We start from the raw sequence: 16,416 nt of genomic DNA on the forward strand, positions 1-16,416 counted from the left end.
CACAGTTTAGAGAGTCAGTCTGGGATCCAGCATCACAGTCAAACACTTCTAGTTCCCACATCCCAGTGTACCACATTTCTGGGCGCAGCAAGGGGCTGTGTTAGGGTGAGTCTACAAGGCTTAGTGTTTCCAACCTAAAATGAGAACTGCAGTGCCTAAGACCTGATATGGGTTGAGCCTGTCATAGGTAAGATATCAGTGCTGAAGTTGAAAACATTATGAATATGTTATGAAAACATTATGAATGTTTTTAACAGAGTAATAAAAATTATTCAACAGAGTAATAATCCCCAGTTTGCAGAAAGCAGCATCATTACTTAAATGTATCTTTTCATATAGTCTCTTAAGCTGTTCAACTCATTCCAAGGCAGAAAGCTGTAGGTCACAGACCTCCTATGCATCACTACACTCAGGTAGTGTGGTGTACATATTGTAAAGATTTTGTAACCTTTCTATCCCCTGTTAAAAATTCACTAGTTGCTTAATTTGGTCAGTCTGTAATGACTGCCTCCTTAGTAGCGTTTTCGGTTTTTTGGTGTCCCTGGGGAAAGGAGGTGCTGCTGGTACCAAGTGCTGTTCTCCACAGGGAAGCATCCCAGCAACTCTCTTTATGAAAGTAGTACCTGGAATTGGGGGGTGAGGATTTACATTCAGTGGTGGAAGAAATCCTGGTCTTGTCTGAGCAATACGGTCCAAGAGCAAGGCTCCTGAACCATGTCTTTCTAGAAAAGATTGTCGTCTCCTGCTGAAAATAACAGGAGGCATGCTCCCCAGTACTTCTCTAGACCCTGATAACAAAGAGTGAGACGAAGAGAAAATGTTCTTCTTTCTTGCCACTGACTTTGTGTCTTCTGCTACAGCAGGAATTAGACTAGTAGTTAATTGAGAATCAGAGCTGTAGTGATTTGCTCCTAAATGTCTTTTTTTGATAATACTGCTGAGGTTTGAAATAAAGCCAGTATGTCCCGAACTGGCGTCCTTACCCACAGCAATCCCACCTGGCTTATGTTTCTCTTCAGCACATGGAGTCTGAGATTTTAGCTCCTCATAGGATAATTTCCTTGATCCAGATGGATCAAAGGTTTTCAGTAAATGAGCAGTGTTTTTTACGTCAATGCTTTGGCGCCTGGTGATGAATCTCTTTTTTAAGGTAAGGCCACCGCTTCTAAAAGTGAGTTGTTCTTCTTCTGGAGCAATATCCTGAAGTTCTTTTACAGAGGTAATTTTATTCTGGTGAAATAGTGAAGGGGAGCTCTTTATCCAAGGCTCAGACCACTGCACTTGCGCTAGCTTGGACCTTGCTTTTGTTGATCTGGATTTTCTTATCAGTGGAACTGTCTGAGATGAGTTGTCCACGCTGTGTGGATGGTCCAGCTCCTTAAAGTCAAATCGTGCTTCTTTAGTTTGATTTGAATTTGAAAGTGGGGATGGAGATGTTTTCAGTTCTATTTGTGATGGGGAAGTGCAAGCAGCTGGGGAATGGCATTCCTCAAGGTCTGCAGGAAGCATGTTTAGGTACTGCTTAGTTTTCTGCCTTCCCGATGGAGACTTGTCTGTTGTGATGATGATAACTTCTTTTCCTCGTGCCCTGCAGGCATTAAGAAGAACTTCCAGAGTCTCTTTGTCTTCAGACCGTACTGCATACACAAGTGCAGAGCAACTGGAGTGGTCTTGCAGGCTTGGGTCAGCTCCGCTTTTCAGTAGCAGAGATACTATTTCAGGGCCTGCTTTTTCTAAACAAGCGTGCATCAAGGCTGTCTTTCCAGACTTGTCCTGCATGTTTGGATCAGCCTTGTTTTCCAGCAGGTATTTAACCATCCTTTCCTTGCTGACACTCTGGGAGTCCACATGCTTTGTCCTACAAGCAATCATTAAAGGGGTTTCACCTCTGTCATTGCTCTCATTGACATAGGCACCACCCTCTAGTAGCAATCTGGTGAGGCGCAGGCGGCTTTGGTAGACAGCTTTTAACAAGGAAGTCCCCTCTGCTGGCAACTCCACCATTTCAGTCATCATACTTGTGTCACTTGGACCTTCCTAGTGGCTGGAAAGAACACCTGGTTTTCAGAGAAAGCAAAGAGGACCCCCAGAAAAATAAATAAATAAATAAATAAATAAATAATTCAACTGCAAAATTGCTTCTGTAAACAGACCCATACTTTGTGAAAAGAACATGAAGGAAAAAACCACACGCACAATGTTCCCACCTCCTGGAGGTCAAGAAATGCATTAAAATATAAAATAGTATTTATGTATCAGTGTAACTTTGATAGATGCTTAAAGCACGGTGGTCACCTCTCGTTTGATGGTTTGGGTTTTTTTTTTGTCTTGATTTTGTCACACTCTGCCAAATAAGCTGCAAAAGAAATGTCATTTCCATTACTCTAATGGCTTTATACTGCCTGCACCCAAGTGGCTCTTCTATGGTTGTACCACTCCTGCAGCACTTTTGACATTGACATGAGATAGTGTCACACTCACTTAGTCTTGCTCATAAAATGCCAGTGCTAAATGTTTAGAAATAAATGAGGGAAAAAAAAGAAAGTTCATGGGCCTTAATAAGTAAGGAAAGCACAGTAAAATATTTATCTAAGGAGAAACTGTTACAAAGATAGAAAACAAATATTAATGCATTTTATAAAAGTAGTCAAATTTGTGGAAGTACACTACCTTCCTTAAGCTCCTTGAAAAACATACTAGTCTGAGTGAAACAGCAAAAACGAAGTGATGCACAGCCTGTCCCACTCATCGCAGGGATCAGTGGGCTGAGAGGGGTCCTGTACATGGGTAGAGGTATCAGCTCTAAACCAAAAGAAGCATTTGACAGCATCAAAGAAAATCTGCAGGTGTCACAGGAGAGAGAGGGGAAAGGGAAAAGGAAAGGGAAAGGGAAAGGGAAAGGGAAAGGGAAAGGGAAAGGGAAAGGGAAAGGGAAAGGGAAAGGGAAAGGGAAAGGGAAAGGGAAAGGGAAAGGGAAAGGGAAAGGGAAAGGGAAAGGGAAAGGGAAAGGGAAAGGGAAAGGGAAAGGGAAAGGGAAAGGGAAAGGGAAAGGGAAAGGGAAAGGGAAAGGGAAAGGGAAAGGGAAAGGGAAAGGGAAAGGGAAAGGGAAAGGGAAAGGGAAAGGGAAAGGGCTTAATGTGGTATAAACAATCAAAGGTCTTATGTGATTATATAACTGCATATGTGCAACTCAACTGAAGGACATTTATTTATGTTTTTTTATGTGCTTTCTTGTTGATGTGCAGAGGAAAAAATCTTAGGTTAAAAAATATAAATAAAAATCAGTATTTGGCAGTTGGCAGAGCAATATAATTCCAAGACTAGACATGGATATGAAAATTCCACTTGTTTATTTACAGTGTATTTTTAGAGAAACAAAAAATGTTTAATTAGCTGAGCTGCAAAGGAAATGAACAGAGACTCATTTTAATTTACCATTGGAAGCACTAGCAACATTCTGGTGAATAAATGAAGAGCAATATTTTTATTTTTTTTTTAAATGTTGGAACCTTATGTTGATTTTCAAAATCAAAGGGTATTATCCATGTAGAATAGAATAGACCAGGTTGGAAGAGACCTTCAAGATCATTGCGTCCAACCCATCATCCAACACCACCCAACCAACTAAACCAAGCACGCTATCAAGTCTCCTCCAAAACACCTCCAGTGATGGTGACTCCACCACCTCCCTGGGCAGCCCATTCCAATGGGCAATCACTCTCTCTGTGTAGAATTTCCTCCTAACATACAGCCTAAACCTCCCCTGGCACAGCTTGAGACTGTGTCCTCTTGTTCTGGTACTGGTTGCCTGGGAGAAGAGACCAGCCCCCACCTGGCTACAACCTCCCTTCAGGTAGTTGTAGACAGCAATAAGGTCACCCCTGAGTCTCCTCTTCTCCAGGCTAAGCAACCCCAGCTCCCTCAGTCTCTCCTCATAGGGCTTGTGTTCCAAACCCCACACCAACTTTGTTGCCCTTCTCTGGACTCGTTCCAGCAAGTCAACATCCTTCCTAAACTGAGGGGCCCAGAACTGGACACAGGACTCAAGGTGTGGCCTAACCAGTGCAGTGTACAGGGGCAGAATGACCTTCCTGCTCCTGCTGGCCACACTGTTCCTGATGCAGGCCAGGATGCCATTGGCTCTCTTGGCCACCTGGGCACACTGAAGGCTCATGTTCAGCCTACCATCAACCAGTACCCCAATAAAAAAAGTCAGTGGAAACACATAACATTTTTTGCTACAAATTTTTTACCCCTCCCTGTTTATTTTACTCTGTAACATCATGCTCTGCAGCTACAGGTGCTTTTGCTAAGCAGTGATGCTCTGCTGGCTTGTCAGCCACAATGAAAAAAAGCAGTTGGGACCTTCATACTTTCAATGTGCTAATTAAGTATTTATTATTCAACACAGTCACTTAGTGACACTGTGTAGTAATGGCCACAGGTAGCATATGTTTGAGTAAGATACCTCACTGTATTTGATATGTGTAGGGGGGAAAAGAAACAAACAAGCAAACAAAAAGAAGAAACAACATTTGAGATGAACCAGTTCATCTTTGGTAGCATTAATTTGTGGGCTTATGGCCCTCACAAAGACTGTTCAAACACTGCATATGTATGAATGCAGTCCTGTTCTGAGCAATTAAGGAGGATGATAGAGGGGCAGAAATTCTCTGCCTGCCCTTGTGAGAGGGAACATCCCACCACTGTGATACTATCATCTTCTTGTGACAAGTTGTTGGATTTCTCACCACCCCATCCCCCTTTGAAAAACATAAATAAGAAAATTTAAAGTAATTGCATTGAAATTACTGTAAGGATTCATTCCACTAGACTGAAAGTACATGATTCAGCAGTGTCATTCTCAGCTCTCATTGATATGCAAAACATATTACAAAAGGCATGTTTTTAACAAGTAATAGATTCATGATTGTTATCAAGTCTCTTATAAAGAAAGTATCCAATTAATTTGTGCACTGAGGTTTCCAGAAACAAAATAAATAGAAATATGTTTTAGATAGCACACATGCTACAGTTCTGATTGTGCTTTCCTTTGGTTTTGACCTACCTGGAAATAATTTGCGATTTTATATTCCTTTCGCATTTATCTAAAGCTCTTCTGATACTTAACTGCTGGCTTTAAGTGATGACACTTCTTACATAAGTCTTTTCATCTGTAGACATACCCTTTTTGAACAAAAGAAGATTAACACATACAGCAAGAGAATAATGCTACCTGAAGTCAAGCAGCAGGTCAATGCTAAAATGAGACAATTTTTCTGACATGTGTCTCCTTGCTTAAATTCACTGTCTCTGTAAACTTTGCCAGGACTGTCAGTGTCAATGAGGGTAAAGGAAGGCTGGTCTCAGACAACAGTTAATAGTTTGAAAGTCTGGACTAGATTGTATTGCTAGGATGTTGCATGATGTATAGATGCAGCACTTAGGGACAGTGTTAGGTTAATGGCTGGACTCAATGATCTTGAAGCTCTTTTCCAACCTTAATGATTCTATGAACCTGGCCTGGAGGAAGCCCAGGATGTCTTTGTGCAGGCAGATCAGCAGTTCCAGTGTGCCTGAGACTCTCCCTAAGGCTTGTAGCAAAACCAAACTTGGTTTATATACACCAGTTGGGACTTGTCAGGTCTACAGAGCAGACTCCCTGAAAGAAGGAGCACAAGCACCACATTGTTTATAGGTTGATCTACACTTTGCACTGCAAAGGAAAAGGGGGCAGTGTGGGGGCAGAGGAAAATGAAGGAAGAACTATGAGCTGGGGAATCAAAACCCATAAACATTTCAGCGTCAAATACTATATGATTAAAAGGAAGTGTTACAGATTTGCAACTGGAAAAAATACCACACAGAATGCATTCCTGAATGCAGGTTACTTGTGATTTTATCTGGAGAATCTGTTAGTTACAGGAGAATGTGCTTGAGGCTGCATCATCCCAAAGTCACCACTGTGGGAACAAAGTGCAGCTAGACTTTCAGAACACTGACACTACCTCAGTGGAAATACACTTGCCACACCTGGATTAGGTAGAAATTGCTCAAAAAAATCCCTCCACAGATAGCTATCTTGAAGTGAAGGACCACAGTTCAAGGAGATTTCCTTAAAAAAAAAGAATAAATTATCTGATAATTCATCACAGATTGATGCTGAACAGAATGGAATTATAAAACATTCCCAAATCTAATTAACTCTGATATCAGAACCACTGCTTGTGTGTTACTGAGGTATCAGGACTGACACAGAAGCTTTTCACGGCTGTGAAGGTAAACTTGTACCAAGATAGCAAATGAAGGAGTGAAGAACTCTGGAAGCTAGTGTGTGACACTGAATCATGAACTGGCCTTCCAGACTGTCCACAAATTTCTGGTGTTCCTCTAGAAATAATATGCCTGGAACAATCTGTCTAGGAAGAGCTTAATTTTGTTTTCAAAAAGCAGTATTGTCCTGGAAAATACTCCAAGATGAAGCAGCACAAAGCATCCCATATTATGAAATCAGGTTTTTTAAGCTGATGATGATTTGTTTCCAAGAAGCAGATGGCTGCTGTTGTGGTCCTACCCCGAGGTCAGGCTGGAATTACGAGTAATAACTCAAGAGCCCTATTCTGATACAGGTACTGCTGCCATGGGAAAAGCCACTAAAAAAGTTTTAGCACTTCTTCCTCCAACCCTTGCGTCTTGTGTTGTAAACAAAATGTAAGTGCATAGAATAGAATAGACCAGACCAGAATAGAATAGAATAGACCAGAACAGAATAGAATAGACCAGACCAGACCAGGTCAGGTTGGAAGAGACCTTCAAGATCATTGCATCCAATCCATCAACCAATCCAACCCACCTGAACAACTAAACCATGGCACCAAGCACCCTATCAAGTCTCCTCCTGAAACACCTCCAACGATGGTGACTCCATCACCTCCCCAGGCAGCCCATTCCAATGGGCAATAACTCTCTTCGTACAGAGCTTCTTCCTAACATCCAGCCTAAACCTCCCCTGGTGCAGCTTGAGACTGTGTCCTCTTGTTCTGGTACTGGCTGCCTGGGAGAAGAGACCAACATCCGTCTGTCTACAACCTCCGTTCAGGTAGCTGTACAGAGCAATAAGGTCACCCCTGAGCCTCCTCTTCTCCTGGTTAAGCAACCCCAGCTCCCTCAGCCTCTCCTGGCAGGGCTTGTGTTTCAAACCCCTCACCACCTTTGTTGCCCTTCCCTGGACACCTTCCAGCAAGTCTAAACTGAGGGGAAGAAGAAGAAGGAAGATGGGGAAGAAGTAAGAGGGGAAGAAGAAGAAGAAATCATAGTGTTTTGTTACATCTATCAGTGTAAATATTTTTTTTTTAAAGGAAGGGGGGGAATGTAGAGCTCACTGGTGGTATAATGCATAGTCAAATATAAACATAATCAACATTTTCACTAAATATACATGGTGCTATGAATAAAATTTCCCACAAGGCAATCCTCACTTTTTCAATGTGAAAGCAGAATTTTCCACCCTTTGTGCCTCAGCCCCCTCAGAGTTACACAAACAAGCTTTCACAGTAGCCTTTAGAGTCCAGAATACTTTCAGTAAAATTAAGTCAGGGATTTTCATCTCTGAAAATTAAAAGAAAAGAGAAAAAATTTGCTTACTCACTTAAAGAGCATAAACCTTTAAATATTTTTGTGACTCTTCACATCTACATTAACCCTGTACATTCTCTCAGTCAATACAACAAAAACTCTGATGTCCAACACAGTCATAAACACATTGAAATTTCCCACACAAGAGTAAATTCTGAACACAAAAATTGCCTTCCTAACACAACCAAAACTGCATCGCACACAGCCCCCCAGCAAAGTTGCCAGAATCAAGGTCAGGTTTGGAAACTTAGCCTGTGAAATGCAGCTTTCCTCAGCGGTCTGCCTCTTCAGCCTTGCTGTTCTCCGATCTCAACTGCTGGATGGTCAGGATCTGCACATTTCTCACCCATCTTCTCCCTCAGGGTTTCCCCGTGTTCATGCTCCTGAAGAAAGTTTGGAGAGGTGCAGACAGCTCATTAGGTCCCTTCTTCCTGTCTCACAGCATTTACCACCTTTCCCAGGAGGGGTTTGTAATGGTTAATGAGCACTGCCAGGGAGTGTTTGGAGCGTGACGGGGAATACTGGGAGGGAAAAGTTTCCCGTGGGGCCCTGTATTAAGGTCAGTATTGTTGCTCACCCGTTTCACACCACCCTGACTTCTAACCTAACGACTCTGAAGTTTTTGCTGAAAGAGACCCTGAAAGTACAGCAATGGGCGACTTCTCTGCAGTGAGCGCACCTTAAATACACGAACGCGGTCTGGAAGAGTGGAGCGTGCTAAAGGCTTTTTCTCCTTAAAAATGCTAAAGGCTTTTTCTCTTAAAGGAAAAAAAATAGAATTAAAACAATCACCGAGAAGAAGGAGACCGGGGTTTGAACGGAGAAGAGCCTGACAGAACGGCTCTGCAAGACAAACATGCCCCGTACAGACCTTCGGTCACCCACCTCTACCCTTCCTCACCCCTCCCGCCGCCCCAACGCGCTGTACAGCGCTTAAAGCCCCCGGCCGTCCCTTTCGCGTGGGGAAGGAGGCAGTCCGGGCGTCTCGGTCCCGGGCTGAGGCGCCAGGACGCAGCCAGGGGAGCGCTTTACCTGTCGCCGTCGGCAACATCTCCCCCACGACCCGTACCAGGGCCCGCCGAGCGGGACGGGACGCATCCGCAGCTACCCGGGCATCTCCGAGCGAGAGGAGGGCTCTGCTCGCCCGCACGGCGCTCCGCACCGAGGCCAGCGGGCACACTCCTGTACAGGAGTGGGGCCCGGAACCCTCCGGCCAGCGGGCACACCGCCAGAGCAAGGGAATCCCGCGTACGGCAGCGCTCCCTCCCGCCCCCAGGCGCCGGAGCAGCCGCAGGAGCGCCCAGCCCTGAGGCGGGCGGGGAGTCGGATGAGAGCGCTCCCCTGGCAGCCTCCGTCCCGCCACGGCCGGCGCTGAGGGCAGGCGGGAGCGGCCGCCACCCGGAGCTCACCTGCGAGAAGGGCAGAGCGGCGGCTGCCGGCGGAGCTGGGAGCAAGGTGCGGCAGCGGGCGAAAACGCTGGGGAGCTGGGCGCCCGCCACAAGTTCGCCCCCTCATACACCCTCATGCCCACCCCTCGCCAGCAGCCACACCCACTCACACCCACCACTTGACACACACACCACACCCCTCGACTCACACACCACACCCCTCACACTGCCCCCTCAAGCCTTTCACACATCTCCCCAAACTTCACAACCACCCAGAGGAGGTCCTTGACGCTGCTTCATGCTCTCCAAGCTCACATCCTCTCACACTCGCAACTCACTGCTCCTTCACTCCCACACACCCTCTCATGCTTACTCCCGCTCCCCCTCAAACCCACAACCCACCACAGCCATGCACCCCACTCACTCACACATCCCTACACCCACCCACCCACCCACTCACATATGCCCCCTCACGCCTGACATTATGTCCTTACACTCACTCATACCCTTCTCACCCCCCAACAGCTTCACATTCCCACATGAGCCCACAGCTTTACATACCCACACCTCATCTCTACACCCTTACACATCCCTCCCCCCATCACGCCCTCATGTCCTCACTCTCCTGTCCCACAGAACCTCGAGTCGCTTCCTCTTGGTGAAGTGTGACTATCAGCCTTCAAGAGAGTCTACATCAAGATGCTCTCAGATGTACTTACTCATTTTCCTTTACATGCAGCGAAAGGTAAAAACATAGAATCATAGAATCAACAAGGTTGGAAAAGACCTCAAAGACCATCAAGTCCAACCTGTCACCCAACACTTCATGACTACTAGACCATGGCACCTAGTCTAGTAGTCAACAAAGACCCTTCTTCACCACCTCACTGCTTCCAGCCACCCATGGGGAACTGATTTAATGGCATTAACAGGAATTAGAGGAAGGTGAACCCAAAGAAATGCTTCATTCAGCTGTACTCAAGTCTTGCTCTGAAATAATTCCCAGCTGCTTTGAAAGGCCAAAACTTCCAAGAAAAGAAAATTATTTGGGTCCTGTTTGTAGGAGGACTAAGGTCTCAGTTCTCTCACAAGGTTTCTTCATTATCCAACAATCCTAAATCCATCCTTTTTTTTTTTTTTTTTTAAATTGTGCAGGAGTAGTCACAGACCTCCTTGCAGGAGATTGAAGACCCTCACGTCAATACAGGATTATCTGGTGTCATGGATTGGCTCTGATCCCCGCCATATAGCCAGACTCAAGCTGATCAAAGCCTGCCAGGAAAGACAGTTTCTTCTTTCTCTATCATTGACATTGCCTGCCACCCAATGAACTGGCCATGGCAGCAAGTAAATCCCAGTTTCCAAAATTTTCTTGCATGACAGGCACATGAAAAGTTTATCTGCAACATTGCTTTAATGCAACCACACTTTGTAGAGTCTCCCGAGCAGTAGGTTACCTTATGTTTTCCAGAATGTCTTGGGATTAGCCTCAGCACTCAGCAAGTTTCAGTAGGAAAAAAATTGTCACTACAAAGCCAAGGAGTAGGCTCTGAACCATAACACTGGAACAGCATTTGCAAAATAAAGAAAATCCTGTGACATTCTGGACTGAAGTTCTTCTCACAGCTGACATGCAGTATTTCTCTGAGGCCACAGGATTTTTGTTCCTGCTGGCAGGTTTCAGGTTGCTACTAAAAACTAAAATCCTATGAAATTTCAAAGCACAGTGGAAGGCTTCTCTTGGTTTTCATGGAAGTTTAGGACACCTTCACTGCATCACAGAATGGTTAAGGTTGAAAGGGATTTCTGGAGGCCATCTGGTCCAGCTTCCTCTGATAAACTATGGTCACCTAGAGCCACTTACCCAGAACCATGTCCAGACTTTTTTTTTAATGTCTCCAAGGATGGAGCCTCCACAACCTCTCTGGGCAGCACTTGGTCACCATCATAGTGAAAAAATATTTCCTGATGTTCACAGGGAATCTTTTGTTTCAATATATGCCCATTGCCTCTTGTCCTGTCACTGGGCACCGCTGGAAAGAGCCTGGCTCTGTCTTCTTTGCACCCTCCTGTCAGATATCTGTATGCATTGATAAGATCTCTAAGTATTCTCTTCTCCACACTAATCAGTAGCAGCTAAGTCCTTTTCATGGCAGAAATGCTCCACTCATTTCATCATCTTCATGACCCTGTTGCATTTTCATGTTCATGTGTCTCTTGTACTGGGGAGCCCATACAGTACTCCAGATACGGTGTCACCAGTGCTGAGCAGATATGAAGAATCACCTTCTGAGGTCAATAATTCACCTCATGCAGGCCAGGCTGTTGTTAGCCTTCTTTGTGGCAAGGGCCCATTGCTGAGTAGCATTCATCTTGGTACACACCAGGACACTCAGGGCTTTTTCTGCAAAGCTGCTTTCCAGCAGGATAGCCCCAGCATGTCTTGGTGCTCTGGGTTGTTCTTCCTCAGAGGCAGGACTTGGCTCTTCTGCTGCTGCTGTTAGACCATTCTCCGTCCTGTCCATGTCCCTCTGGACTTCTGCAAGGCCCTCTGGTATATTAGTCAGTCCTTCCAATTCTGTGTCCTCTGGAAACTTCCTGAGGCTACCCTCTGCCCCACCATGCAAATGAAGATGTTAAACAGGATTGGCCTCTGAGGTGCACTACTTGCTACAGACCTCTAACTAGACTTCATGCCACTGATCACCATCCTGTTGGGCTTGGTCGTTTAGCCACTTTTCTGCCCACTTCACTTTCTGCTTCTCCAGCCCATATGTCAACAGCTTCTCTACAAGAATCTTCTGGTAGAGACTGCCAAAGGCCTACTGAAGTCCAGGTATACATCTGTAATTTAATAGGCCTGTCATTTTGTTGTAGAAGGTCATCAGGTCTCTCAAGCATGACTTCTGCCTGGTGAAGCCAAGCTGACCACTTCTAATTGTGTTACTGTGCTGTGGGTACTTACCACCTCTGGTGATGTTTACAGAGTTTCCCCAAGCACACCTGCAGATCACAGGGCTTCCTGATGATATCCCAAACATTGCAAGGGTATTTTCTGGGAATGCTGATTCCCACAAAAGCAGGAGGGACCAACTTTACACAGCAGTTTGCAGACACTTTTGTCATGCTAACTAGGTGTCAAGGCATGGAAAGTGCAACAGACAGACCTGGTATCTGCAGCAACTGTTTGGTATGGCTTGCAGGCACTGTTAATCATGGGGGCTGTAGTGTTCTTATTGTGCAAGGCCCTGTACTCATCGATTTTAAGAGGCACCTTCTGCCTCTGAGATGTTGCTGTCTCTGTATAATAAAAGACAACAGGTGGATGCAGCAAACAAATACGGGAGGTAGGACAAAGTAACCACACAGCAATCCATCATGGTCCATATAATAAGTAGCAGTCACAGGGCACCATCATCCTTGATGCTGTAAAGGGCTTTTCCAGGCATCATTACAGGAAAGAGAAGTTTCCATCAGGAATGTGAGGGAGATTTGTGCCATTCGACTTTGTAAAGTGCATGGCACAATCAGTTAGATAGCATCATGACTAAGAGCTGGATAAAACATATGAACAAGCCACTAAAACAAACAACACGCCAAGGGCAGGTTCTTCAGTTGCTACTTAACCTTGCCTCTCAAAAACTAAGTTGGGAGAATGTCCACAGACTTCCCCTCCCCCCCCCCCCCCCCCCTTTTTTTCTTTTTTCCCCCCTTTTTTCTGCCCTTTCTGCAGTGTGATTCTAATTATCTTTGTTTTCTTTTACTCTCTGCACCTCACCCACGTTGTTAGTTCTCAGGCTTTGCCGACCAGCCTCAGAAAGGCATGTATATTGAACACCCACTCTTCAGTGAGGTTACTGCTCCTCTCAGACCTGTTGTTGTGTGAATTATATAAGATATGGAGGCGGCGGTGCACACTTGTGTATGGTTCATCAATTCTGCTGCTGGAGCATCTTCACTTCTGCATCTCTCATGTCAGCTTCCTTACTTCACCTCCTGTCCTTGCCTGCATTGTACTGTGGTATTTATGATAGCCAGTGTAAGTCTTTTACCAAAAACAAACAAAGTGAAGTGTGCTTCACCAGTTCTTAGAAGAGTAATTTTAGGAAGATAATTAGATTTTTTAATATATAAATGTCAAAATATCCTCTCTTTTGGCTACTTTTAATTGGATAGAAAACCAGCTGCTCATACCAAGAATTTTTATGTTTACAGTGGAGGAACAAGGAAAATGAGAGCAGGGAGTACATCAATGCAGTGCAACATTCATTTTAAAACACAGAAGAGTTTTGCATAGGCACCTAGCACACTAGTTTGTCATATGTCTTGGTGTCTCTCTCAGGATGTCTATCAACCCAGTCCTCTCCTAGATTTCACTGAGAGTTGAGCTAGCTAGATATCTACCAGGGAAACATTTCATGGTCACAGAGTACTAATTTCAACTGACTAAAACACTCCACTGTTGATGAACTTTTGTCCAAAGATGGGCAGGCAGATACACAGTAAAGCTAAAGAAACATACTTACTTTTCTTGTAGCTTGCTCAACAATCTTAAAATAGAATAGATTAGAATAGAATTAATCAGATTGGAAAAGACCTTTGAGATCATCAAGTCCAACCTATCAACCAACACTATCTAATCAATTAAACCATGGCACCAAGCACCCCATCCAGTCTGTTCCTAAACACCTCCAGTGATGGTGACTCCACCACCTCCTTGGGTAGCCCAATACAATGACCAAGCACTCTTTCTGTGAAGAACTTCTTCCTAACATCCATCTTAAACCTCTTCTGGTGCAGTTTGAGACTGTGTCCTCTTGTTCCAGTGCAGGTTGTTAGATGTATACATGACTGCTGGAAGGCCAAATCTGGACTGCAGATGTCAAGCTTGGGACCCTTGTTTTGGGAAGATGGCTTCAGAGCTCAGACCCTAGGTGCTGCACTTGGGAATCCAGCCATTCACAGAATCACAGTTACAGGATGTTAGGGGTTGGAAGGGACCTCACAAGAATATCCAATCCAACGCCCCTGCCAGGGCAAGATCACCTAGAATAGGTCACACTGGAACACATCCAGGTGGGTTTTGAATGTCTCCAGAGAAGGAGACTTCATAACCTCTACGAACAGCCTGTTCCAGCATTCTGTTACCTTCACAGTACAACAGTTTTTCTTTAGGTTCACATGGAAACCTCTATGCTCCTTCTTGCACCTATAGCCCATTATCCAATCACTGGACATCACTAATAAGAGCCTGGCTCCATCTTTCCAACACTTGCACTTCACATCTTTATAAATACCAATGAGGTCTCCTCTTCTCCAAGCTAAAGGGAGCCAGCTCCTTCAGTTGTTCCTCATAAGGGAAATCTTCCAATTCCTTAATCACCTTTGTGGCTCTGTGCTAGATTCTGAGAGCCTTGCCTGTCCTGGTGCTTCTGGGGCTTCCAAATGCTATCAGCAACAGTGTGGGGCTTTTGTGGGTCCCTGGGGGTCTTAGGAATTGGTCAAGTTAGCTGCTTGATTTTGTATATAGAAGAAAAATAATACAAATATGTTGATATGATCTAAATTAGAACTGCTCTGGGATTTTTCTTTCCCTGGTAAACTGTAAACGTTTTGGTTGTGTACTGGTTTAAGACTGCCCACTCTCACAAGCAAGCCTACCCCCACAGATCAGGAGGGAAATTAACACCAAAAAAAGCCCTGGGTTGAGATGAGGAGTTTAATGGAAATGAATAATATACAAGTATCTTAGCTCATTTTGCAGAAAAGCAACAGCAGCAGTAGAAGCAGGGGCAGAAGCCAGCCATGAAATGACTCCCCACCCCCAAAGCTGCAGCCAGCCCAGTGGAAACAGACCAACACCCCAAATAGGAAACTAGAAGCATCAACTGGAGAAGGAAGCTTCTCATGTTACAACACAAACTATAAGCCCCACAATGCTTTTCTTTAGCCAGCACTTTCATTTTGAAGCTGGCATGACATAAGCATGGTGTGGAAAACCCATCAGCAGATTGAGATGAACTCATGACAAGTTGTTATGTCTGTTTGGTACTGACCAGCCTTAGCCTACACTAGCAAAAACTGATTCACCCCAAGAAGGAGCCATGATTGATTACTATAGATAATTATTTATATATTAATACATTAGTGTGCAAACTGCTGAGCATGGTATAATGTAATATAAGTAATGGCTTGAGAGTACCTTCAGCAAGTTCACTGATGATACAGAACTGGGGGTGGGTAGATGACACCCCGTTGGGCTGTGCAGCCATCCAACAAGATCTAGACAGGCTGAAGAGCTGGGTGCAGGCAAACCTCATGAAGTTCAATAAGGACAAGTGCAGGGTCCTGCATCTGGGGAAGAATAACAAAAGGCACCAGTACAGGTTAGGGGCTGCCCTGCTGGAAAGCAGCTCCATGGAGAGAGACCTTGGAGTCCTGGAGGACAGCAAGTTCTCCATGGGATATCCATGTGTCCTTGTAGCCAAGAGAGCCAGTGGTATCCTGGGGTTCATCAAGAAAAGTGTGTCCAGCAGGTCTAGGGAAGTTCTTCTCCCTCTCTGCTCTGTTCTGGTGAGACCACACCTGGAGTACTGTGTCCCAGTTCAAGAGAAACAGGGATCTGCCAGAGAAAGTCCAATGGAGAGCCATGAGGATGATTAGGGGACTTGAGCATCTCCCCTGTTAAGAAAGACTGAGAGACCTGGGGTTGTTTGTCTTGATAAGACTGAGTGGGAATCTGATCAATGTGTATAAATGTCTGAGGGGTGGGTATCAAGTGGAGAGGGCCGAGCTCTTTTTGGGGGTGCACAGTACAAAGACAAGGAAAAAACAGGTTCAAACTTGAACACAGAAGATTTCACCTCAACACAAGGAGAAACTTCTTTACAGTGAAAGTAACAGAATGCTGGAAGAGACTGCCCAGGGGGTTGTGGAGTCTCCTTCCCTGGAAACTTTCAAAACCCACATTGATGTATTTCTGTGCAGACTACCCTGGGTGATACTGCTTTGGCAGGGGGGTTGGACTTGATGATCTCTGGAGATCCCTTCCAACCTCTAATGTTCTCTGGTTCTATGATTCTAATTCTAGTCATTCTGTTGCTTTTTTTCTGTATCATGCATAGAATTTTTTTTCCCCACTATGAATAAATGGAAAAATGCAAAAGCATAATTGACTTGATTTAGTTGTGATAACTGAAAAAAAACCACAACAAAACCAAACCAACCAACTCCTGGAATTGCTGGTCGATGGTACATGAGGCTGCAGTGTGCCCAGGCAGCCAAGAGGGCCAATGGTATCCTGGCCTGCATCAGGAACAGTGTGGCCAGCAGGAGCAGGGCGGTCATTCTGCCCCTGTACACTGCACTGGTTAGGCCACACCTTGAGTCCTGT

At 44.9% G+C, this 16,416-nt stretch overlaps 1 protein-coding gene across 1 annotated transcript; it reads right to left on the reverse strand.

Annotated features, from left to right (window-relative positions):
- Positions 1 to 425: 425 nt before the first annotated feature.
- On the reverse strand, positions 426 to 2,034 carry ANKRD34B (ankyrin repeat domain 34B). Its single transcript, XM_054178706.1, has one exon. It carries the CDS (start codon positions 2,014 to 2,016, stop codon positions 463 to 465), a length of 1,554 nt encoding a protein of 517 aa, XP_054034681.1. The 5' UTR covers positions 2,017 to 2,034; the 3' UTR covers positions 426 to 462.
- Between the last annotated feature and the right edge of the window lie 14,382 nt (positions 2,035 to 16,416).

The sequence above is a fragment of the Dryobates pubescens genome, chromosome Z (assembly GCF_014839835.1).
Source record: "Dryobates pubescens isolate bDryPub1 chromosome Z, bDryPub1.pri, whole genome shotgun sequence".
Classification (NCBI taxonomy): Eukaryota; Metazoa; Chordata; class Aves; order Piciformes; family Picidae; genus Dryobates; species Dryobates pubescens.

What these genes read in the sequence shown, in the direction of transcription:
- ANKRD34B (XM_054178706.1), bottom strand. Translation starts at nt 2,016, where the DNA reads ATGATGACTGAAATGGTGGAGTTGCCAGCAGAGGGGACTTCCTTGTTA.